Consider the following 25,842-nt stretch of genomic DNA (forward strand, 5'->3'; position numbering starts at 1 on the left):
GTTTCTGTGTTCCCACTAAAACAGCTTCTTGATACAGAAGTGCCACCTGTAGGCAATCCTGAAGTATGCTCAGGTGCAGCCCTGTGCCAGTGGAGGCACTGAGCCGACTCCTACATCCCCAAGGTAGGGGCCGCCTTCGGAAACCCAACCATGTACTGGGGAAGCAACGACCCTGTGTGATGCTGGATTGCTTCAGGAGGGTTAGCTTGCAAAACCACATCCACAGAAAAACTGTGGTTTTCCACAGAAGCCTAATCAAAAAGAAACCATTTGCTTGCCTGTGTGACATTATTTCACAGAAATCAAGCAGTCCTTAACTAGAGTATGTGGAACCAAATAGAGTTTTCAATGATTGACATGGAGTACTTCACTGCAATTACTTAGGGTACACAAATATGAAGGATTGCATAATTTATCTATTTTTATTTATCTCTAGTATTAATAAAAAGATATATAAGTGAAAAAGTGTTTTAACAAAAGAGCACTCTAACCTCCACTACTACAAACATAGCCCAGTTTCCTGTGGCAGTGAGTTAGGCATGAATGAATGGAAGTGGGTATTATACCTTAATTCAGACATTAAAAAAAAAAAATCAAAGAATTTCTAATGTAGCTATAAAAATAATAACTGGGACTTTTCAATGCCTTGTCATTTTCCTTAGTATTATAAGAAAAATAAAGAGCTTCCAAAAATTCAGCTTTTTAAACATTGTCTGCCTAAAAAAGGGAAGTATTCGATAATAATTTGCAAAAAAATAACAGAGAAAACTGGTCTGACTCCTTCTGTAACCATCACCTTCAACAGTTATGCTCCAAAAATATACTCACACAAGGAAATAGTTTCATGAATTCAGCTGTACCAATCACTGATACAGTATCTCCATTCCTTGGTGCATTTACCAGGTAACAAATTCCACACCCAAAGCACATTTTGCATCCAAAAAATGACAAGTTATTTTCAATACTTCGATGTGAAATGACAAGATAGGAATCATCTGGTATGTGAACACAAATTCTATGCCACTCTACAAGAAAATATTTTTTCATTGTTTGACAGTCAGTGACTCTGTTTAGTTTTGTCAGCCACAGTTGTGTACAAACGACACGACTGTTGTACCCAGTCAGCCGTCAGTGTTGCTTCGAGCACGTACCACTTGTTTTGGCTCTCCCTCGTCACCACCTGACATTTATCTGCTTGCTTCGACACACAGTCTTTAATATCCGCACCTGCAACTCTAAACCCAAACTTGACGGTCTCGCTGCGCCTTCCGAGGCACGGACGGGCGGACGGACGGACAGACGGACTGCCACTGTCCCCAGGGCACTGCGGTCTCCCGCGGCTGTGCGGGCGCCAGGCGCGGCGCGGCAGGGATGGCGGGCAGGGAACACGGGCAGGGAAGGAAGGCGGCAGGGCCCGGGGCTCGGCGCTCCCGGGCCCGCCGGGCGGTGCTGTCCGCGGTGCTGAACCACCTCCCTCTCTCTGCCTCCCCCCGAGCCCCATCTTGCGAGCCCCAGCTCGCTCCACTCGCCGCCTCATCGCTCGCACAAGCGACCGGCAACAAGTCTGGCCGCTTGCCCACGCCAGGCGGCACATCCGCCCGTGTATCCTAAACACGGGAATTGCCCTACAATACAAAGGAGTTTGGAGACCGCGGGCAACAAAACCCCACCAGGGCCACCGGCCCGTCCCCCCAGCTCCGGACTCTCCGCAGCGCGGGCTCTGGCTCTCCTCGCTGCCTCTCCCAGAACAAGCCCCAGCGTCCATTCCTGGCAGGGGCAGGGTTGTGCAGCAGGCTCGCCCGGGGTAATCGCACTGCAACGCCAGGCACGGCTCAGGGAGCGGCAGGTTTCCCACCCTTCCCTCCAGCAAGGTGCAACCTTCTCTTTCTTCTTTTGTTCTCAGTGGCAGGAGGGTGGCAGCGGCGGCGGGAGGGGTGGGGAGCAACTGCACCTACAAATTCATGGGGGATAACAAAGGACCATACGCCGCGCGGATTAATTTGCATTAGCATCCATGAGGGCAGCAGCATCTTACGTCTGCGGGGATTAGCCGCGCCGAGCCCGGGCTTACCATCCCTATCGCAGAGCTGGATCGCCTCCAGGCTCAGGTTCTTGATCACCTCCTCGCAGGGGCTCGTGGGGCTGCTCATGGTGTGCGCCAGGCGCGGAGCCTCCATCGCGCCCCTCGCCTGCTGTGGCTCGGCCGGGCGCTGGGGCTGGGGCTGTGCTGAGCCGCGCGGCAGCGCTTCCCGGCGCTTCCCGGCGCCGCCCGGCTCGGCTGGGAGCGCTCGGCGGAGGAGGAGGCGGGCGGGGAGCGGATTTGTCGCCGCAGCGAGCCGGGGAGGGGGCAGCAGCGAGGCGGGCGCCCGGCGCGCCCCGGCACCCGCGTTTAAAGGGGCCGCGGCCGCCGCCTCGCAGCGCTCCCTGCCCCCCCGCTCCTTATGTAACGGCGGCCGCGCCTCCGCGGGAAGCTCCCGGAGTGTCCAACCCCTCCGGGTCAGGCGCCGCTGGGCACCGACCCCGCCAGGGGCCGGGCTGGGCTCCACCCGGCCGGCCGCGGGCACAGTTGCGCACCGCCGCGGCGCCGTTTGTTTCCAGGTTATTCCATAACCCGAGGAGAGTGTTCCCGAGGCAAACCACCCCCCAAAGCCACCGTTACCGACTCCCCCTTCCCCAAACACACAGCCCACCGCGACCGCTGTGCGCAGTCACACCCAAGGGCTGCGAGCGTCCGCTCTGATCTTCGATTATGCAAGAATTCGCAGTAAGAAATACTAGCCGGTTTAGGTTGATAAACCAAGAAAAGCTGGCAGGAGGGTAGAGATGGCAGGAGAGGGTACAGAAATGAGCCATTTATGGCTACCTGCCCTGCATGCTTCCCACCTGTCCTTTTTGTGGGAAGGAAAAACGACCCACATTGTACCAGTGCTATCCATACCAAGCTTTTTAAAAAACTATTTATCAGTTCACAATTTCAGGAACAAGAACGGGGCCAGAAAAGGAGAAAATTTAGATAAAGAGTAATAGGAGAATAAATAAAACTTGTGCAGCACTGCACCATCAGCAGGTGTGACAGCCCAGCTCCCTCCCACCGCAGGCTGGACAAAGGAGCAGCCTCTTGGCCTCGGGGGCTGCAGGAGTACAGAGCTTTCTCCAGGTCACAGGCTGACCACACATTACAACAAGCATTCTTGGCACCAATTCGTTGTTTCACCAAACCAAAATTGACACCATTTGGCCACTGATCTTGAGACTACAGCAGCAGCTGCTCTGGGAAACAGCAGTTCACTGCAGACAGGCCTCCAATAAGCTCGAGGCTGTGATGTTACTTGGTCAGCATTGCACGACAGCAAGTCCAGAGAGTCCCTAGAGCTCCCATTTCTCTTTCTGCAGTCCCAAGACCATCCAGTCCCCTCCCAGTCCTCACTGATCTGACACAGTAGTAAGCTCCACACACAGCCAGATGTCTGTCACTCAGAGATGGCTTTCCACTGGACTTTAGGATTATTCCGTTCCTTATGATTTCTAGGGACACTAATCTCGGGAGATGAGCTCTGGTGTTACCTTTCACTGAGCCACTGCCAATGCTGCAGCCTGGGAGCAAGGAATAGGTTTCAGGAGCCTGGACTCCTCTGACACCTTCAGAAATCTGTAGTGCATCATGGGGAGAAAGTGCAATGCTGAGCACCCTTCCAGCACTCTCTACTCTTCACACACACACACCTCCCCCTGCTTTCTTGCTCATCTTTTGTTTGTTTCTTCTTTGTCTCTCTGCTTTTTTTCACAGTGATGGAAAATGTGTGCAGAGGGGTCAGGTAGAAGAGAAATGGAATGAGTGGGAAGGGAACCTAAAGGAAGAGAAAATGAAAAGGAAGCAGTAGCAGGGAGGGAGAGTGTGAGTCAATGGGGAGGTGGGAAGGGAGAGAAATATATGAATGAATGCACAGACAGAATGAGGACAAATGCAGAATCAGAGAGGAAAGAAATGAAAGTGGGTGAGACTGCATTCATCAGGTTTTAATTTTGTCTCTGACAAGCATTAATTCCCTGCACAGAAGCACAACCTTTCTCCTTAATATTGCAACTGTTCTTAGCACACAGTCATCTCCTACGTAAGGCTGGAAAATTTCTTTCTCTGAAGATGGTGTATTTAGTCTCTTGGCCTTATGTTCCACATTCACTCCTTTCCACAATGTGGCAGACGCTTCAGCAGCTCACACAATCTTGTTACTTCCTTGCTATAACATTATATAAAGTCCATTTGAAACAGAGCCTGTTCTTGAATACTGAGAGAATTCCCATTTTGTTCTCTCTGTCTGTATCTTTTACACCTTTCTCTCTTCTACTTCTTATTCTATGCAACTGAAATCAGGTTTTTAAGAAGAGATGAATTTTTGCATAGCTCTTTGAAAGCAGACAGCTTTGGAGGTGTTGCCATTCCTCAAAGGCCTCTCATTTCTCAGCTGTCTTGTAGCAATAATCCCGGGCTGAGCTATATCTATTTCTCTCCCCACACCATTACACTTGTTTTTTTGAAGAAAAGACTGGTCAAATCTCCAGATACTGGCAGATTTCAGTGTAAGAGCAGAGCAGAGAAACCTTTTCCACAGCTCTGCTTTTCTAAAGCTGGACCTACCTGAGACAGCATTTTTGCAGAGTCACACTTCATGTTTCCCTCAGCCTATCACTGCTCCCATCACCTGGGCTAGGGATCAACATTTTTTAAAGCTCAAATTACTCCCAAATGTGATTCTGTGCAATCACTTGGCAATGATTTAGTCCTAGGCATTTGAGACTCAAAGCACACAATACTCTCATGGTGTTTTTCTTACCTGAAAGAACAGTACTCTGCTTGTCTTAACAAGGAATAGCATTGTCTGAGGCACAAGTTATGTTTGTGCTAAAGGATGACAGAGTCTCGGTGTATAATCAGAAAGTTTATTCTGTGACAGATTATCCCTGACAGCGTTTAGCAAAAAATGTCACATATCACAAATATGGGTCAACATTATGTAATGGAAAGGCTGCCAATGGCAGCACAACGTTAGAGACAGCAGAGGGTCATGTGTTTAGAACTGCAAAAGCTTGCAAAGAATTTGCCACAACAGCAACCTTTCACACTTTCAGCATTTAGACAAATAGAATATTACCAACTTCTGCAGTTCAACAACACTGTGTCTGTTATTACAGAAACATCGCGTGAGGAGGGAGAAGCAGCATTTTCTGCACAATACACGCACCAGGAAACGTGAGCTGTGACACACAGCTCTTGCCTGGCTAAATTCAACAACCTCAGCTCTCCTGCCTTAGCCTGGCATTCACAGTCCCCCTGGTAGTCACCAAGATTTGCTGCAGGGCTACCACTCTACAGCAGAGAGGCAGCCAACCAGCAGGACAGGTGTGTGGCTTCTTTCCTAAAAGACACAACCCCATTCAAGCCATAAAAGCAAGAGGAAAAGGTGCTGTGTGCTCCTTTCCTCCCCATAAAGAACCCCACCCCCCAATATTATAAAGTTCTGTCCCACCTGTGTTTCACTCCATTCTGGGAAAACTGTCCTCAAAGCACAGCATAGAGCTGGGCAACCCCATTCTTACTATCTGAAAACGCTTTTGTACTTCACTGTAGCAGGTTTTTATCTGCAAGCTATAAAAGAAACCTCCTTTCTCAGACTTCATCAAGACTCAGAGTTCCAGCTCTTCCTTCCCACTTGGGAATAAAAAAAGACTTGTGTTATTGCTCAGTGGACTGTGCAAGCAGAAGGCAAAAAGGCTACAGACACAGTTTTCAGGAAAGAAAAACAAGGAAGGAAATAAAAACAGCCTTCCCCCCCCCCCTTTCTATTAATATGTCATTTTTGAGGAGAAAAGCAAAATATTAAAGGACAGATAAACAGAAGGATCAAAACTGGTATTGAGCGTTTTAGGTCAGTCCTAAAAGGCGCATTGACTAAGCTTAGCAACTAATCCCTGAAGTTTCATGGAAATAAATTCTTTGCAATTTTGCAGTCATTCTTTGTCTTTAATGGACATGTCAAGTGTTTCAAGCGTGCAAAGGCACATACTTGAGAAGGACTGTGTGCAAAATATTCTTGAAATACCATAGGACTGAAGTAAAATCCACACACTGGTGACAGAAAGACTAAAAAAAAAAAAAAAAAAGACTTCAGACCCTAAGTGAAAGCCGTGACTCTGTACAGTTAATGTGCAGTGTGACACAGCTTCCTCTGCTGCACTGAGACAGAAATTGAGAGCACTAGGCACAGGATCTCACTGGGATCCTCTTTGTTTTTTCTCAGATAGCAAAGCAAGTGTCTCCTCAAATGCTCAGACAAGGAGGAGGATGAAGCAGGTCCCCCTTTCTTTCCCTAGGAAAATCCAGGGCTGAGCAGCAGGGTTTATTCTTAGCTCTGCAGTGAGTGTCTCTCCCCCTTTCTCCAATTCTCTGCAAATGTAATAACCTTTGCAGGCACCCTGACACCAAGTCCAGCAGCTCTCTTGGAAAGTTTTCTGTCTGCTCTTTGCTGCTTTGATGTTGTTGGAGCTGCTGGGAAGCCCTTGCTGTTTCTAGGACCTCTCCAGTGAGATGCTTGCAGTAGTTTATACATCTCAAAATGTCCCTCCTTCCCTGTTAGGAAGGTTTCATTTCAGCAACTGCATTCAGCTCATGCATTCAGGCTTTTCTTGCCAAGCCATAAAGCATAGTTTAAAACATCACAGACAATTCTGTGGTAATCCTGTGACTTCTGGTGCCAGGGAACCTACTCATAAATCTGAAGTTTCTTGTATAGTGTGATGGGAAAATGGCTTCAGTGGAGAGAAAATCTAGTCTACTACTCAGGTAAAAAGACAGTCTGTGTAAAAGGCAGCCCAGGGTATATGAGACAGAGATTTACTAAAGCACAAGTAGCACAAACAAGTAGCACAAACAGGGTAGCCAAAGTCTGACTCTTTGCCAAGTCTCCCCATACAGGAATAGCAACCAGCTCCAAAGCAAACAAAAGAGACGGTACTTCATGCAATCGATGTTAGAGTTGTAAGACCAAAGGACACTGTCAGTGCTAGAAGTTCTCATTAATTCAAGGAGAGGCTGGAAAAGTTCATGGAAAAGAAATCCTTTAGAGTTACTAAACCCACAAGTGACTCAGGGTCTCTAAGCTGGAAATTATTACTGAAGACTGTTTTATGTGCTTGCCATTATCTTCACTTTCTGTAAACATCCATTTTCAGCCATTTTCAAAGAGACTGTACCGGCCTGGATAAGTCCTTGGTCTGACCCAGGACCATCATGGAAATGCCCTAGTATCTGAGCCTTCACTCCTTACCACCCACCCCCACCATGCCATCCTCATTCCCAACAAACGCTCCAGAGTACAGAGCCCTCCGACTGTGTCAGCTGGGTGTGCAAATCTCAGCCTAATCCTTTTCTTAATGCTATTGGTGGCGCTGCTTTCTGAATTTCAGTTTTCTGAGCAGCTTTATAGAGTCTGAATAAGCATCTAAGAAAGGCAAATTCTTTCATGGACCAAAAAAAAAAGTATTTGTAGCTTCATAAAATTTATTTGTTGCCTAGTGGGCACAAAGTACTGCTAATGCTTAGCATTAATACTTATTAGTTTGCTTTTAAGTTTAGCTTCACTTTATTAGATCCAGAGTAACCACAGAGAACAACTAGAACCTTCTGTATTTCCTCTCTCCTCCATGCTGCTAATCATTCTTCCTACTTTTGTAACCATTTCCACATTTAATTAGTGCTTTATCCTCCAGATATTGTGCCATATCTTGACCTTTAAAGGATACTACTGTCTGCTTATCCTTGACAACACTGACTGCTATTCAGATTTACTTTCTGTCTACAGTTCAGTGGCCAGCCTGTGATAACTTTAAGTGAATTTTAGTCCCAGCTGATTTGTTTCAGCAATTTCCTTAAGATATTATGTGGCACAGCATCAAATGCCTTTGTAAGTCTTGATGCTGTTCTGTACTCCACTAATCTTCTGGTTTCATCATAAAAGATGTGGAGGGATAAACATTCTAATTGGCCTGGCTTGGTTTACTGCAGAACACCTGTGCCATATCTGGATCTCATTATGCTATTCACCTCCATATGAATACATTTCCCCCTTCTGCTTTACTGTTTATAGTATTTATTTCAATTTGGAGCCATGCCCATAAGACAATAGTTTCCATAGTTACTCTTAATTCAATTTTTAAAGTCTTGTAGCATGCTGACACTTTATTAGTCTCTTGATACCTCTGTTCTCTGTAGGGTTTTTTAGCAACTAGCTGTTCCATCAGTTCTTTAAATATCCAAAGGGACACCTCAGATGCATTTGTTCAAGTGATGATATTTCATTATGTATTTCTTAGTTACTTTTCCCCAGCAGTTCATAATTACATCAATGATTTCTTAAGCAAGCCATTATTTAAAGTTTAATCGCCTTCCCAATAAACTTCATGGCAAAAGTCCAATTAGTTTTAGTGGGAATAAGAACTGGTCTCAAAATTTATCTCCTTACTACAAATTAATTATAATTAATATTTTCTTGGTCAAGTAATTTTGTGTTATTGTGCCTTTAGGACTTATAACACAGTCTTTTCATATTATCTTTAACCTCTTGGCAACTGTTTCAGTGTATCCTCATGCTGTCCCTATTTTTCTCATGTGTACTAAACTTGGAATATAAAAGCCTGTTTTGGTGGTTCTCCAGTTTTCTGTTTCCAGTGCAGTTCATATTTTACTTTTACTTGCTTAAGTAGCCCACAGTGACCCATTCTCTCTTCAATGTTTCCCATTTTCATTGGAACAAGACACATTTCTGCTGGCTTTCCATTACAGTATCTTCTCATGCCCTCCCTCCTGCCCTTCCTCTTTCCACAAAGCCCTTTATGAAACTCTCTCAACTGATCCTATGAATGAGATTTTCCTCATAATACTACACCCTTTCACTGGATGACATCAAAACTCTTCAAAGAAGACAGCCAAGAAGCAGTTACAGTTCATCAATAAAGTTAATGACGAAAGTCTAAGTGACCAGTTCCTCAATGGCATCTACTGATCTTGTTTTCTTATAACTAGACTTATAATAAGTATATAAGCACAAAAGATGGGATCTAGGTTGTTGTTGATGTTTTTGTACCATTGGCATCTGAGATGATGAGGCAAGACAGGAAAGACACCATTGTTTCATCCCTCACTGCTACCATGAACACAGCTAATTAACTGCTAAGGAAACACAAGAAGAATGATTTTAAATGAGTGAGAGGCAACACCAAGACATTCCCTCTCCTTGACTCAGAGCCTGGATGCATAGTGAGACTAGTCTTAAATTTCCCTCACCGGACTCACAGTCACTTACTACAGGCTCTTAGACTGTCTTTCAGATCTATGATTACTTAAATAGATGAGGTGGGTTGACCCAGGCTGGATGCCAGGTGCCCACCAAAGCCACTCTGTCACTGCCCTCCTCAGCTGGGCAGGGGAGAGAAAATGTAACTAAAGGCTCGTGGGTCAATATAAGGACAGGGAGAGATCACTCAGCAATGACTGCCATGGGCAAAACAGACCTGACTTAGGGAAATTAACTTCTCAAAGTAGGAGAATGAGAACTAAAACAAATCTTAAAAACATATTCCCCCAACCCTTCACTCCTTCCTAGGCTCTACCTCCTCCCCAAGCAGTGGCGCAGGGAGATGGGAATGGGGGTTATGGTCAGTCCATCACAGGTTGTTCCTGCTGCTGCTCAGGGAGAGGAGTCCTTCCCTGCTCCAGAGTGGGGACCCTCCCGCAGGAGATAGTCCTCCACAGACTCCTCCAGCCTGAGTCCTTCATGAACTGCTCCAATGTGGGTGCCTTTCCACGGGGTGCATTCCCTCAGGAGCACCCTGCTCTAGCATGGATCCCCCATAGTCCTGCTGACAAACCTGCACCAGCGTGGGCTCCTCTCTCCATGGGTCTGCGAGTCCCTCCCAGGAACCTGCTCCAGTGTGGGCTTCCCACAGGTGCACAGCCTTCCTTTGGGCATCCAGCTGCTCTGGCATGGGGCTTCTCCATGGGCCGCAGGTGGGTCTCTGCTCCTCTGTGGACCTTCATGGGCACAACCCGCCTCACCATGGGCTGCATGGGAATCTGCTCAGGTGCCTGGAGCACCTCCTGCCCCTACTTCTCCACTGACTTTGGTGTCCACAGAGTTACTTCTCTCACATATTCTCACTCCTCTCTTCCCTGGATGCAATTCCTTCTGTGCAGTAACTTTTTTTCCTTCTCAAACATGTTATCACAGAGGCGTTTCCTCCATGCCTGATTGGCCTTGGCCAGCAGTGGGCCTGTCCTGGAGCTGCCTGGCATTGGCTCTGTTGGACATGGGGGAAGCTTCTGGCAGCTTCTCAGAGAAGCCACTTCTATAGCCACCCCTGTCCCCCTGCCCACCAGAACCTTGCCATGCAGACCCAATGCAATATGTAACCCACAATTAGAATTTCACAATGAAATGCATTAGAAACAGCAATTAGAAGCTGTCTTTTCCATGGTTTCACTCTGGTAGGAATTCATGTCCACTTAGCACCCATATACAGGGAGATTAGATAAAGAGAGCAGAGTATAGAAGCAGACAATAAGTGATCATTAGTTTATAGCACTGTTTCTTTAACAACATCCACAAGCATTTTAATTAAAGCATGTTCTGCTCTGAATTATGTCCTGCCACTGTTATTTGTGTTCTGAATATATTTCAGCCCTGCAGTATGTTATTTATTGACAGTATAGCAATCCTTACAAATTTCCAGTTGCTGTACATATTCAGTGCCCTGGAGTGCCTGAAGTCAGTGGAGGAATTATGGCATTCTGTGAGCCTTGAAAAATCCTAGAACTGACTCCAAAATCTGTTAGTGACTGAAATACTGCTCCTGCTCCTTAAACCAGACTGCACAGGGGGATAATTGCAAAGGCCATCTTTAGCCTAAGGAGTTTATTTGCCTTAGGATCTTTCAACAGTCAGTGGAGGGTGAAAAAATCCTCATCTGTGTCTCAAAAGGAGCTCATTGTAGGTGCTCAGTTGCCCTAGAGGAAATGCTTTCTCTTGATTCTACAGGAAGCTGGGGGAGAAAAGCATCCCGAGGCTAAAATCAATCTTTGTGAATGCCCCCTAAATTATTCTTATGTGTCTTTGCAGCAGCCATCTTTGATAACCTGCAAGATATTCTGGAATGAGAAATGAGAACAGCAAACAAATATGGCAAAACTCTTCAGGGCTAACAGCAGCTCCTCAGCTCCTTGTCCAGAGTTCAGGGGGCTGCATGTACACATGCTGACAGGGACAGTGCTGGCTGCAAAGCACAACAAGTGGTCATTTATCCAGGCACAGCTGTTGCCTGATGACAGAGGTCTGACAGTGGCTCCTGTGTGATGGAACGCAGGTCTGTGCTCAGACTTGTCCGACCGCCGCTTCTCTGGGACCTGCTGAACTCACATCAAATGCCCATAATCTGTAAAATTTTTTTCTCTAATTCTCTCTATTTCTCCCATGCTCACTGCTAACCAAATATCTTATATGAGCTTTTAAAACCAAATTTACCAGAGTTATTTATCTAATTTTCCCTTTTAATACCAGTACTTTTCTTCTTCTTGATTATCTCTGTTCTTATTTTTATCCATTTTCAGTCTAACCTCACCAACTCCCATCTGACTCAGTGCCAGCTTCTGATTAATATCTTTATGCATAAATTCAATTCAGCCATTGAGAGTACCTTTTTTGGGCTCGATCACATGACATCCACTGGGTCATTTCTGGGATGAGGAGGGGAAATAAGGTAAAGAATAGCAAAAAAGGCAAAAAAATTGCTTTCCGTGTTGAAGTACTTGGTTTTATTTAGTGAAATTAAATTCCATTGACTGTGCGTGGCAAGGTTTTGGTAGGTACAGGGGTGGCTTCTGTGAGAAACTGCTGGAGGCTTCCCCCATGTGTGATGGAGCCAATGCCATCCGGCTCCAAGATGGATTCACTACTGGCCAATGTGGAACCCATCCACAAAGTGGTGACACCTGTGGGATAATGGATTTAAGAAGAGAGAAAAAAACCCCCGTGCAACAGCAATTAGAAGAGAGGAGGGAGAATATGTGAGAGAAACAACCCTGCAGACACCAAGGTCAGTGGAGAAGGAGGAGGTGTTCCAGGCACTGGAGCAGTGATTTCCCTGCAGCCTGTGGGAAGGACTCAATGCTGGATAAATTCATGGGGGATTGTCTTCCGTGGGATGGACTCCATGATGGAGTAGGGGAAGAGTGTGAGGAGTCCTCCCCTTGAGAAGGAAGGAGCAGCACAGAAAATGTGGTGAACTGACCATAACCCCTATTCCCTGTTTTCCTGTGTCACTCCTTGGAGAGGAGGTAGAGAAAATCCAGAGTGAAGTTAAGCCGGGGAAGAAGAGAGGGGTGGGGGGAAGGTGTTTTGAGGTTTGGTTTTTATTTCTCATTATCTTACTCTGATTTGATTGGTAATATATTAAGCTAATTTCCCCAAGCTGAGTCCATTTTGCCCATGAGAGTAATTGCTGAGTGATCTCTCCCTGTCCTGAACTTGACCCAGAAGCCTTTCATTACATTTTCTCTCCCCTGCCCAGCTGAGGAGGGCAGTGACAGAGTATTTTTGGTGGGCACCTGGTACCCAGCCTGGGTCAACCTGCACACACGTCTTCTGGTCTCTTGTCCTTAGCAAGCTATTTACAGTAGCTGCCACTAGACAAGAAAGTTGTCTGCATGGATTTTATCAGTCTCATATTGCCTGTCATGCTGTGGAAGTATGAATTTGTGCATATCAGTGACAGAAAAGTTTTACAATATCAGATTGAGCACAGCAACAGAAGTAAGGGCGTGTATTTTAAATGCCAGCTATCTAGATTAGCCTTTCTATTTTTGTGGGGGCAATAACTACACTACTACAGTTTATTTCCTTACATTTTTAGAACATTCATTACTCCTTTAAACATATTTTATAGCTGTAGCTCCCTCAAATGAATTTAAAGGTTGCACCAGCCTAATTATACACATATCTACAGTGATACAGCTAATGTCGAACAAAAACTGAGCAAAACCCCCCCTTAATTTCTGTGTACCACTAAATTGCTCCTTCCAGGAATGAATTAGACCTGGTATTAAGGCAGTACTGAACCCTGCATGTATTTTTGGAGCACAGCCAAATGTTCATTTACAGTAAAATCTCTAGAAACTTATTACTACCTATGTGTTTGCATTAATAAAACTTATTCAAGCAGAGTTATTAAGAAAAGGGGGATATGACACAGAGTGGGCCTAAGGAGAGATAGAAAACTGAAATTCTTTATCACCAAGCAAGGACTGTTCACATTTGCCTACTAGTGCAATAGAAATGAGTGCCACTGGCACTAAATTATATCCATATCCTCCACTCCCTGCAGAGAGTTTGAGGCTTGAGCAAAAATGCTCCATTACCACTTTTTGATATTTTTTTTCCTTGAAGTTGAGTAATATATAATAAACTAGGTGAAGCAAATGAAATATAAATCAAACTAAATTCAAGGGTTAATGAGATTAGCAGCTATCAGATCCATAGGTTATCTATAGCCTGACCACTAATCTTATGCCCTCAGGAGTTAATTACACAGCTATCACAAATACCCAAAATAACATGACTGGCCTCTACCTGAATTGCAAACCAACCTTCTTGCTGCCAACACAGAAGCAATGATGTCCAGCAAAAATGTGACAGCAAATAATTCAGGGACAAAACACAGGCAGGTACTCCTGAGATGTCTTCAGGGCTAAATGGAAATATTATGCAAACTGTGAATTCATCTTGGAGTAAAACCTCCTTCCTGTATCTTGCTGGGAAAAACACTTCATCAACAAATATATCCAGCTTGGAATAGATCATGCAGCCAGCTTTAGAGAGAACATATAGTCTTATCCCTATTTTCTCATTTTAGGTTTCTCCACCCTCTCTAGTGATGGTGGTCTGAACTCCTTTTACTGTCAAACTCTCCCTGACCTCAACAGAAAATTGCTCATCTCAAAACACAGCTGAGCAGAGCAGCCAGCTGCCTCTGCTTGAGCCAGCTGTTCCCAAATCGAGGTTGCAATCCCACAGGCAGGGAACTGAGAGCAGGGTCAGTTCTCCAGCCTATTGTGTGGCACTTCCACAGGCTGTGGGAGCAAAAGCTGTGCTACAACAATGACCATGGGTATCTTCTTTCACTTCTTTTAAATTGTTTCCCCCTCTTCCTCCCCCTCAACTGGCCATGGAGTCTTATTACTGCTTGATCCATCTGAACCCTAAGGCCAAGTTTTCGGCACTGGGCACACTCCTGCAGAGAGAGTTTTGTATGAATTATAAAGTCAGGGCATTCAAATAGTACATCAATTCGCTTCCCACAGGCTGTCTTCATGAATGCTTATTCATCTCGAAATGATGGTACGCTAAGAAGTCACTTAAGCTCTTAAGCTTCCCTGATCTCATGTCACAACTTCAACCAAAAGGGAGAACGCTTGGAAAGGCATAAAAACAAAACCTGTAGTCAGAAAAGTTTCTGTTGCTGCAACTGCTGCTAAATAAAGAGATCACTCCCTGCACAGATAAAGTGTAACAGTATGTTCTGCTTTATAGCTCATAACACACTTTGATTCAGTCGTTTCTGTCACCAAAAGATTATTGCTGTGGTGTCCTCCTTGTTTTGGGACAGGAGACAAAGAGAAAAGTCCCTTTGCATACACCCGTCTAGAGACTGTAAAGGAGGAGAAGCAAATAGCAAAGAGATCTCCTCCCCTTCCACTGAGGGAGTGCTGGTGGCAATTTCTGACAAACAGACTCTCATTCTTGGCAGAGACATCTTAAAAATTATTTTTCTCCTGTCATTACATTTAGCAGTATTGGTAGCCTTTACAAAGCACTCTTTTATTTTCAAAGGTAGCATTACCACACAAACTCTAGCTGTGCAAACTCTAGCAGCAACACATTCCTCGCTGCCTTAAATCATGTCTTCCAGGCCTGCTGGAGATCAGAGGGGCTTGCACAGGGGAGCAACTAAGTGTAAGTCACTTGTAATGTTCTACCTGCTAACTAACGAGCAGACAAGCACTGGCAGGCTGGCTGGGGCTGCAGGCACCCAGCACTTGCTATGCCTCATTTCAGGAGTACAGCATTGCCTGCCTTCCTGTCATGCCCTCTGCCACACACCAGCAAGCAAACAGGAGCACAGGAGCAGCTGACCACGTCTGGTGCCAAGGACTGTGTGCACTTCTCAAAGGAAAGGAGAAGGCAGTGTTCCTCCAAGCCTTGTGTGAGGGCAGGGAAGGAAGGGGGAAGGAAGCCTCCCCCTGTACTCTTTATCCTCTGGTAGGAGCTAAGCAGAGGAAACCAGAGGTAGGAAAATGTATGAATATGACACCATGGCAGGTTGTCGCCTTCCACACAACACAGCAAGTGAAGGGGTGTGTGCCACGATGCCAGCTCTTGATGCAGAGTGCACACAGTTGGGGAAAGCTGGCAAAACAGCAGCACAGGAACCCCTCTGCATCCTGATAATGTTTCCCCCCTTCCCAGGGCACAGCACAGTGCCTGGGACAGCCAAAGCACCACACACATGGCAGAGGTGTTCCCAGAACCAGTTTGCCCTTCTCTTCCCCACAAGTGCTTCTCCCACTCACTGTCTTTGCTACCAGTGGTTCTGAGGGAAAAGACAAAAAGGAAGAACAAGGGGCAAATAAAACTTGCCATTTCCAGAAATGGCACAGCATTGCTGCAGGGATCAGCAGGCACATGGTGGTGATGCTCCTCCCCATGAGGACAGATCAGGGACCTCTAGAGAAACCATGAGTCTTCGGGGTCAGAAGAATTTATCTTGACTTGTACATCCTGAGCGCCCCCTTCCCACGCTGCCCCAGCACCGGCTCTGCAGGATCATTGAGCAGCAGGAGGCTGGTGGAGAGAATGGACTCCATACATTTCCATCATTCAGAGGCAGTTCATCAATTGTTTGAGGACCTGTCCAGGTCAAGTTTGATTCTATTTTCAGAGCTGCGTAATGACTGTTGATGACATCTGCCCACGACTGGCAGCAAACATTGATGAGTACTGTGAGTGACCAGTTTCCAAATGTACAGCCACGTGTCTCCCTTGTGCTCCAGGCAGCTGATAAAGATCCATTGATGGTAGTTGCTATTTAATATGGTAAATGATTTTGGAGATTACAGTCCTCTCTTATGTAATCTTCTTACATAAGACTGGGAAAGAAAACATGTGAAGTGCAGAATTTGAACATTAAAACAGCAGTGGATCTGAAGCTTAACTCAAGTGTTGTCATCTCAAAAGTCTTTTCTGACTATCCAAAGCTAATAAAAAGCCAACAGAAATAAAGTTCCCTCTCTTATAAATCTACACAAGAAGTTTTTAAATAAGAGTTGCACCTCACCACAGAATCTTGTGTGATAATCCGCTACCTGGTATTCAGCTAATCAGATGTTCAGTGAATGAAATGGGAGGTAACTAAGCAAGTAAATTTTAATCCTAAGTAAAAGCAAAAAAACCAAACATGAACAACAACAACAACAAAACCTGAACAAAAAGCTTCAAGAACTGGAGCTTAGAGAGTGCAAATGCTTTGTTCCTAGGGTAGTTTTAGGTTGGGGAAAAACATGTTGTTCTTCCTAACCAGCCACTTCATGGTGACATGGCTGTCTGACAGTTTTTGCATGCTGATTTATGATTCTGAGCTGTGCTGCTCCATTCAGGCTCCTCACGTGCTGAGTCAGCAGCTCCTGCTGTAAGTGTATTGCTTGTAGCTCCTTTTGCTCATTCCTCATAATTTATGCTCGTAGTAAAGACACAGGGACTGACTTAAAATACTTAAAATCTTGAGAGGGGAGAACGTAAAAAAAACCCCAACAGATAAAGAGAAGGGAAAAGAAGTAAAAGTAGCAGAATGGATGGAAAATGCTGAGAGGCTCTTTTGTCCTTTTCATTCCTATCGATTACTGTCTGCTCTGTTCCTTTCCTTATCTTTCTTTGCTGTATCATGTGTCATACTGCAAGCTTTGAGAACATTGTGCTCAGATAAAATGGCAAAAAGCCAACACATGCAAGACCTGAACATGCCAGAGAGATTAACAGTGTTCACGGGTGGAGGCTGTTTGTAGTAATGGGAGAGGTTTCATACCTACAGAAAAAAGGTCACAGTCAGGAGAGGGTCTGTCCTGTCTTTACTTCTGAAGTAGAGAGGGCTCACAGATGTACAAAACCAGGTAAGTGATGGAGGTTTTTCACTGCATTGAGATGAGATTTGTATCAGCTCTTAACAGAGATGAGAAAATACTGGGAAAAAACCCACCAGCATTTGCTCAAACTTTTTAATGAATTCAGTTCAGCCTTGTTTGTCCTTCATAGACGTTCTAATGAACAAATATGCTGGTGATGAGACTCACAGAAACTGAAATCATTATGAAGATTATTCAGTGAAGTATTTGGAATAATGCACTGGTAAAGACTGAATTCTTAAAAGACAAACAAGGAAGGAAATTTCACCTCTGCCTTGTTGCTACACTAGTTATAAACAGAAGGGATATCTGGGATCATTTGGTCCTCTTCAAAAAGCTGTAATTCTGAAATTAGTTAATATTTAAATGTTTTTCCTGCTGGTCTTCATCAGCCTCTCAAATGGAAAACAGCCTGAACATGCATATTTTATCAAAAACTTGATAATTTTTTTTTCTGTTTGTGCTTTTCTCCTTAAAATGCAAAATCTTGCTTGATGTACATTTCCTTGGCAGTAAGATCAAGGCCAAACTCGAGGAGAAAATTGTTAAAGCTCCTAACATTGGCTTTACAGTGAAAAATCACAGGCATAACAAATCCAAACACCACAGATGCATCCATCTTCCCCTAAGCCCTGCAGAATGGCTCTGGTAGAGAGAATGTCCAAAAAGAGAGAGAGATAGGAGATAAAAAACTCAAGACTAGGGGAAGGTATATTGCATATTCTTGTTTCATGGGTAAAACCAGTAATGACATACTGATCATCCCTAGATCCAGTCAATTAAGGAAATGAGACTTTCCCATATTTATTACTGAATTCCTAAATGTGAGCTGGTGACGTGAGCCCCACTGAGCTCTGTGCCTCTGTTGCTGCACACACCAGCTGCAAGTCTCCTGCTTTGCTGCCCTGTGCCCACCAAGTGACTGAATCTGTGTCTCTCACTGGAGCTACATCTCCAGCTGAGCTCATTGTACTTCAGACAGACTCCTCGGGACAGTTCTGGAGAGCTGGTAACCCACAGTGTGCAGGTACAGACTTGACTGGAATTTCTAAAACAAGTGTTCTTTGTGGGGCAGGCAGTAATAGCAAAAAAAAAAAAAAAAAAAAACCCAGACCACAAACTCCAATGTTTTTAAACTATTTTGCTGTCATCACACTGAGAAACACAGAGCCAGGGGGATTTCAAGAAGCTGACTTTCTGCTCAAAGATATCTTTTCTATTAACACTTTTCTATAAACTATCTCTGCAATTTTCATAATGTTCTTAGAGTGCTCCTCCTCCTTCCATTTGGTGCATTGTTTTCCATCCTAAGCAGTAAGCTGGCTGTCTGGATCTCTTCATTCACTCTGACATGAGGTACTTAAGCCTAAGGCACCAACGTCTCCCGAAAGGTTGCCCAGGGTGGCACCACTCTGGTTTGGAAGACAAAATGCATGCAGGCATGCAGTTCTGAGTTTCACTTGTTTCTTGACCTATGCTGACAATATGCACTCTTTTTTTTTAGTCTGCTCCTGGGAGGGAGACATTCAGTCATCCAAATATTTCTTTTGGACACAAATATAGCTTAGTTGCAAAAATAACTGGACGTATATGAACGGCAGACCTTATTTATCACTGCTCTGTTGTGTATGTGATTGATTGCCTCCAGCAGGGACACTTATATGGAGCTGGCTGTTTGTGTTGGAGGCAGTGGCTGCAGAGCAGTATCTTTTGGTGGTCACCAGATAGCTGAGCTTACTTAGTGCTCCTCTGTACAAGTCCCAGCAAACACTATTATTTTAAAAGTCACTAATACTGCTTATTAGGATTCTGAAGAAACATCTTTTCTCTGCTTCTGCAAACTCTTTGCTTCTCCTTCTGCACCAGACTCATGGTTTTCCTTCTTCTCTCAACCCTCTTTTGCCAAGTTGCCTTTTTCATTTGCTCACCTAATAACACAGCATATACAATATATTTATTGTTTATTTATATATAACACCTCTGTATTTTCCAAGTAAGGAATAGAGAGTAAGGAAAACTGTCAGGATGAAATCTCTTATGAAGTTGCCTAAGACAGAGATTATGTTCTTTCTTCCCAGAGTGATACCAAGAAGGAAGTTCACTGACTTCAACACAAGGGTTCAAGCAGAGGGACTCAGCCCAAATAGCCTCAGTGGACCAGCAGAGAAGGATTTTCACAGGAAAACCTTCTAAAAAGAGACATGGAACTTGATGGCACTGTATTTCAAGAGGTTATTAGAATTATTTTTATTAATAATAATTAATCAAGAATTAATTATAGATTAGAATAATTACTTTATACCTGTTATGACACCATCTCAAGTAATTTAAAACTAATACTGAAACTACAAACAAATAATTTGGCAATGATCCTGAGGAATGCTTTAAGTGCAGCAAACTGAATAAAGTAAAGGAAGGAAGTTATCAGAGAGTCTGATCAGCAGAAGACCTGGTGCTTTAAGAGATGTACATGTGGATGTCTATTTCTAGACTTTGCTTCTAAGCTATCAAACATGTCCCAAAAATAACATTACACCAAAGTACTGACTAGGTCAGAAGGGGACACTGGCAAACACCATCACAACGTAGAGACTCTTCAGGTTTCCACTTAAGAGTAACTAGTTCCACACAGCTGTGAATATGCAAGGAGAACTGCTGAAAGCATTCATTACGGCCTACTCGGGTTTCATCTCTCTGCTAAATGTCCTGCTGAGAATAATAAAATATTGGATAACAGGGGATTACAACATGAGGAGTTTTGAAAACATTCAAACAGTGAATCCCTTTTGACTTTACACAAACTCCAGACAAGAACAGTACTGGTGGCGCTTTGGAAAGGTGTTGGCACATCATTTAGATATATTTTTATATTCCCTGTTTCTATTTCAAAATACTTGAAGTGACTTGGAGTTCAGAACTTGGAGTTCTGAAAGAATGTACCTAAAACATTGCAGGTTTTTTCCTCCTGTTTCAATGATTAATAAATGACAGTTTGATCTGTCATGCCTCTTGTTCATCACAAGTGTACAGAGTATAAAATCCCTCATGAACGGAGAAAAATTATTATGCAATCATAAAAACGGTATGCACCAAATTATCTTGATTTATTTAGTTTTTAAATATGAGAAAGGTTACTGCATTAGAAAATTATGTCAACATACTTAGAAGTGAAAAGGGACACAAATTCAAGTCTTGAATATGCCCTTACAGCCTATTTTGGAGGCCAGCAGGCAGAGACTATCTTAGATCTGAAATAAATACTTCTAAAGATGAAAACTTAACAGAAATGATCATCACCTCCAGTTCTGTGTACTCAAGTGGGAAATGCAGCTCCCAGGTTTTGACTTGATAGTGAACATACCATTATGGGCTGGAGCAGCACAGTCCATGAACAGAAGGGCAAAAACCATGTGTATGGAAGTCACCTCATCTTGTTACAGAGAAGCACTGTGCCATGAGGAGTCTTCTGTAGCTGTGTGTTCCTATACTGACACTGTGCATCCTCCAGCAGTCACTGCAGGAAGCCACTCTTTGGGAAGGACGGGATGTATGACCTGTGTAACTGCAGGAAGACTCCTGCTCCACTATAGCCAAAGGAATAGTTGTCTGCTGTATGTAGTGCATACAAGTGCTCATTTTAATTAAGGTTTAATCTCCTCAATCTCTGCATTAATCCTTGGTTCTCTACAATAATGTTCCCACAGAGGACTCCAGGGCATTTTCTGGCATCGAACAATTCTTAACTGCTGGGTTTGGTCTGGTTTTACAGACTCCTGGGTATCCATGTTCATCTTTTATTTTCTGAGAAATATGTGAGGCAGAAAAAAACCTGTCAATGTTTGAGCATTAATGGCATGATAATGGCAATTTATGGATTTGAGGAAGAGAAAAGGTGCCACTAGAGTGTGTAAAGTGGGCAGCTGGCACAGTAGCTTTTGCCAACATTTGCGTCAATGTGGGAGTACAGCAATATGGTCGCTGTTATCATTGCACTCAATAAATAACTCCTCATATGTGAAGGCACGACTAGCCTTTTGGAGGGAGAAGCTGAGTATTCTCTGCATCCATGGCAGGATTTTATGTGTAATCCCAGCAAATCTGAGCAGGCCTTAACGGGTGCTTAAATACTCTATACATAAAATTGCTTTTTTTTTGAAATCTAGTGCATAGGGAAACAGTGAAACAATAGTGAAATAATTCACACATTGAATTGTCCAGAGAAAAGCAGTGTACTGCTCAACATGGCACTTCTTCTCAGCTGATTCAGGCCTTAAGGAAAAACACACAGACCTGCTGTTGTCCAGTGCGTGTGACAGTTGTGGTTACTCTGTGACTTGGACTCTGTGTGCTATATATGTGTGCATCCACAAAAGGGAAGCACTTAAACTATTCCCAACTTTTGCTGGTTTTGCTGTTGCTGTTAGAAACGAGAAGGATGTTAAAATTATTATTTTAGGAGCAAGGAAATTGGTTCTGTTCCACACGAATTTGACACACTTCGTAACTATTGGAGTTAAACAACAGAAATGATGTTGTAGATAAAGATGGCACTAGACCTCGGAGGGGTATGTTTCTGCAACTGTTTCTTGGTAGGAGGTTTCCTCCTGTGGATTTTCTACAATCCTTACACAACAATTCACTACACTGTTTAATAGGGAATAAAAATCTAGTGTTAGGTTTCTGTCTTCTAGTCATGTTCTGTGTCCGTTTTTCCACGCCACACCTCTGTGAGTGTGCCTACCCCTTCTTTCTCCACCTTCTTCAAAGGGCCTTCTTTCCATGCCTTGGTCCAGCATTCCTACTCTTCTGAGTGTTATCCTTACACAATTACTAACTTCCAATAATTCCCATAGCGCTATACTTGTGCCAGATGCATTCCCTTAGAAGAAAGTTCTCTATAATAAAAATCTATCGTGACATCACCAGCTGAAACATCATCACTCTGAAGAGCCAAACCCACTGAGATTTTCAAGAGATTTTGTCTGTGAAACTTCAAAAAGCTTCAATTATCGATGCAAATAGCAGCAAACAGAACTGGAGCAAACTCAAAATATATACTATAACATTTGGCTTGATCTGTTAGTCTATTTAACTCAAAATGAACACACTAGATTTTTTAAGATATAAATCATTGATTATTTTTAAGACCTATGAAAACACCTTAAGTTAATCAATTCCTTATTTGTATGTCTTTCTACAGCGTCCACCAGTATCTTGCTGCTGGCATGAACAGGACCCACAGAGTAAGCATGATTTTAACACTTGGGAGATCTAAAACAAATGTCCTACCAGACCACTAGCAAAACCAGCTGGCTACTCCAGTAAAGGAAATTTTCCATTTAGTAGTAACGATGCCTATTCATTCTCCAACCAGCTGCCAAAATGAGGATTCTACCCAGAGAACATCACCCATGCTTTTAATTTTACATTTGCACAAACATTTACTGTCTTTTATGAAAGAATTTGGGAATGTAAGGCCGTGGAGGAAAAAATGATAGTGCTAAATGACAGTGCTATTTCAAACTACAATGACTTACTAAACTGCTTTGGCTACTGTGATGGACAAAAATGCTCTTGTATGCACAGAAATTAAGTTTCATAGTTTCCAATACAAATATAAGAAGGGTCATTTACACTTTTGTACCGAAAAATTAATGACTTTCACATTCCCTAATAAAATGCTTCCAATAAGCCTCATTAATGTAGTTATTTACATTCACAGTTATTGGCATAAGCACGAAAAAAGGTAGATACTTTCTCCACCGTACATCTTAAGCCTTAAAGCTTGAAATTTATATTTGTAGAGAAGTATCAAACAGCAACATTCCCTCACAGCACAACTCAAAACATAAAATTGCACCTTCTGAATGAAAATGAAGATCTTGAAGTGTTGCTCCAGAAGGTGAGACATCCGCAGGCTGATTTTAGCAGCCGGTGGCCAAGAAGAGCTAAGGCAGAGGTGGGTGTAACATTTTCCTGCCAGCGTGGGGTCAGCCCATCACCTGAGAGGAGCGAAGAGCTCATGGGGATGGGCCAGACATGTGAAGGACAGAGGAGTGGGGAGCCCGACCCCTCTGCAGAGTCCCCACTGCTCTTCCAGCGGGTCACCAAGGCTGTGTTGTGGCACTGCCTCGTCTGTATTTACCAGAGAGGTGAAAGAAGAGTCTCGTGCTGCCATCACCAGACTGGCTCCACAGCAGAGGAATTGCAGGATGAATTGCAGGGACTTGTTCTCTCCCATGGTGTTCCCAGTGTCCCGAGGACACGAGAGAGCCCCATGAGCCGGACCGCGTGCACACGCACATTCCCAGAGATGGCTGAGATCCATCCCTGTACCTGCTGCTTCCAGCTCTGGCTTCTCTTTTTGAGCAAATCTACCTAGTGACTTAGGCCTGGCTTGTAGCCAGCCCATGGATGGAGATCCATCCTGTGTGTGGTGTGTGGTTTGTGTGTTTAGTCATTACTAAACAGGATAAGGCTTAAGCCACAGCTGTACTGGCCAGCTTGGGAATGTCCTCAGCGTGCCTTCCAAATACCAAACAAGTCTTAGGAGGAATGTCAGTAGGGAAAAACTGTAAAATTACATTTTGTATAGAAAGTACTCCGTTGTGACATATACAGTGTTATTCTGGACGAGTTTTCTTAATCAAGCAGTAAATAATCTTATATCAAAATAAGGACAGCTGGAACTTAACACCCTACATAACTAACTTTCCAATTTGAATTAAAATGCAAAAAATAAATCAGTAAATCCAAGCATGCTGGCCCATGTGAGAGGCATGAAAATGGAAGGCTATATGTATGAAATTTATAAAGCCAAGTACTGTTCACTTTTCATTTTGTAGTGAGCCACTACTCCAGTGGGGTTTACTACAAGGGGACCTGAAGCAAAACCACTTCAGCTGCACAGTAAAAGCACCTATTTTTTAAAATAGGTGCCAAAAGAAATAGTCTGACATACCACCCAGTAGAATAGAGCATTCTGCATAAATATAAATAAATAAAACTCACTCAGAAAACAAGCAATAAACAAACAAGTAAACCTTTATCCTTGAGCATCTGGGATCCAAAGGCATTCAAAACCAAGAAAACAAACCATATTTGAGCTTTGTCACACGCTAAAGAGCAGGTCTAACCATCCCTTCAGAAGAGGGCACCATCTCTTACATCTTATTCCCAAAACATATACATGTACTCCCCTCCTCCAAAAATAAATTTTGAAAAGTATTTATTTCACAGAAGTAACCACATCCTTTTGAAAAGATGGGAAACCTGATGGACTGAGATGCAGTGAATCCCTTATGTGCTGATTTCAGGAAGGAAAATTCTGGTTTTGAAAGTTGTTTTTAGATAGTTTTCCTACTTCATAGCTTAGGAGAAGATCAGCAATGTAGAAGAATACAACTGTATGTTGATAAATTCTGGAGACATGTGGGAACCAGACAAAAAAATGTAAGCAAAGTAAAAATGTAAAGAAAAATGCGTGTCAGATTTGTCCACATAACGTGGGTCTTCCCACTCAAACTACTCAGCCGTTGCATACTCAGGATCTCATCAAGCCATTAATTGTACAGTAAATTCTCCTTCTGCTCCCCATAGCACCAATACTTCCTACTTTCTGCATATCTGAGCCTCTCAATGAATCTTATTTTCCCTGCAGGCAGTAGGTGATGTTCTTCCAAGCCCCTCCATCCTCATTTCTCTGCTCTCTTTATCCCCTTCCTCTCCTAGTTGCTCAGCTCTTTTCCAGTTCCCTCTTCTCCCTCTTTCCAATCTCCCTGTGCCCCAGGAGTGCTGTACCTTGTGCTCAGGGTGCCCGGCAGGGATCCTTGCTGGAGGAGCCACCCTTGCTCCCGTTGGAGATGGAACTTCTCCGAGGGCCCTTCCCCTCACTGAGGGCTCTGCACTGCCCTCCCGGGGCTCCTCCTCCGGCTCCTGCCAGTCCCCTCATTCGGGCACAGAGAAGAGAGGTTTTGTTGGAAGTTGTGTTGGGGCCTCATGAGGGAACGGTCCTGCCCACTCTGGCCACCAGCCAGACTCCAAAGACACCTGAAGTGCAGGGTCAATAAGAGTCCTGGCATATAATTAGTCCCATCCCAAAGCCAGATGGTCATGAACTTGGAGTTCTGAAGGCAGTCTGCCTACCAAAATCCCTCTGCAGCCAGTGCTCCTGGTATCCTCCCCCTCAGCAGTATGTTCTCCCAGTACCAGAACTGGGGAGGGTGAGCAGGAGAGAGGAGGAGGTGGCTGTGCCACCAGACTTCCCGTGCTGCCACTGTCATCGCATTTGCATTGCAGGGACATGATCTGGCTGCCTTTGTGTGGCCCTCTGGCAGGAGCCCAGCAGCATTTCTGTGCCACTGCTCACATTGTACTGCAGGACTATAAACACAGGCTTGTCCACAGCGCTCTCGACAGCCCTGGAGGAAATCCACGATCGCCCAGTATCAAACAGGCCAGAGAAGCTGGGCTACTTTCTGTACACCAGCTACTGTTCCAATCCTAACTCCCTGTCTCTTGAAGGAATGTGGAAGTTTGCTGGTATCAGAGAAATAGGACAAGGT

General features: G+C 44.1%; 1 protein-coding gene and 1 long non-coding RNA gene across 5 annotated transcripts in view; one reads left to right on the forward strand and one right to left on the reverse strand.

The window, feature by feature from the left end:
• PHYHIPL (phytanoyl-CoA 2-hydroxylase interacting protein like) overlaps positions 1–25,359 on the reverse strand; it is a 58,299-nt gene extending 32,940 nt beyond the window's left edge. The window contains exon 1 of one of the 3 annotated variants that reach the window (XM_064662427.1): positions 25,079–25,359. Coding sequence is in view for 2 of the 3 variants with exons in the window: in XM_064662423.1 (XP_064518493.1) it covers positions 9,922–10,120 (199 nt within the window). In the remaining variant the exon portion in view is untranslated. Of the gene's footprint in view, positions 1–2,071; positions 2,345–9,921; positions 10,182–25,078 lie in introns of those variants that run through there. The other 2 variants (XM_064662423.1, XM_064662424.1) reach the window with 2 other exon arrangements.
• The window catches only part of LOC135417852 (uncharacterized), a 32,626-nt gene continuing 8,320 nt past the window's right edge, over positions 1,537–25,842 (forward strand). The window contains exons 1-2 of one of the 2 annotated variants that reach the window (XR_010432239.1): positions 1,537–1,871; positions 22,479–22,599. This is a non-coding gene — a long non-coding RNA (uncharacterized LOC135417852). Of the gene's footprint in view, positions 1,872–19,354; positions 19,510–22,478; positions 22,600–25,842 lie in introns of those variants that run through there. The other variant, XR_010432240.1, reaches the window with a different exon arrangement.

Source organism: Pseudopipra pipra, chromosome 8 (genome assembly GCF_036250125.1).
Source record: "Pseudopipra pipra isolate bDixPip1 chromosome 8, bDixPip1.hap1, whole genome shotgun sequence".
Lineage (NCBI taxonomy): Eukaryota > Metazoa > Chordata > Aves > Passeriformes > Pipridae > Pseudopipra > Pseudopipra pipra.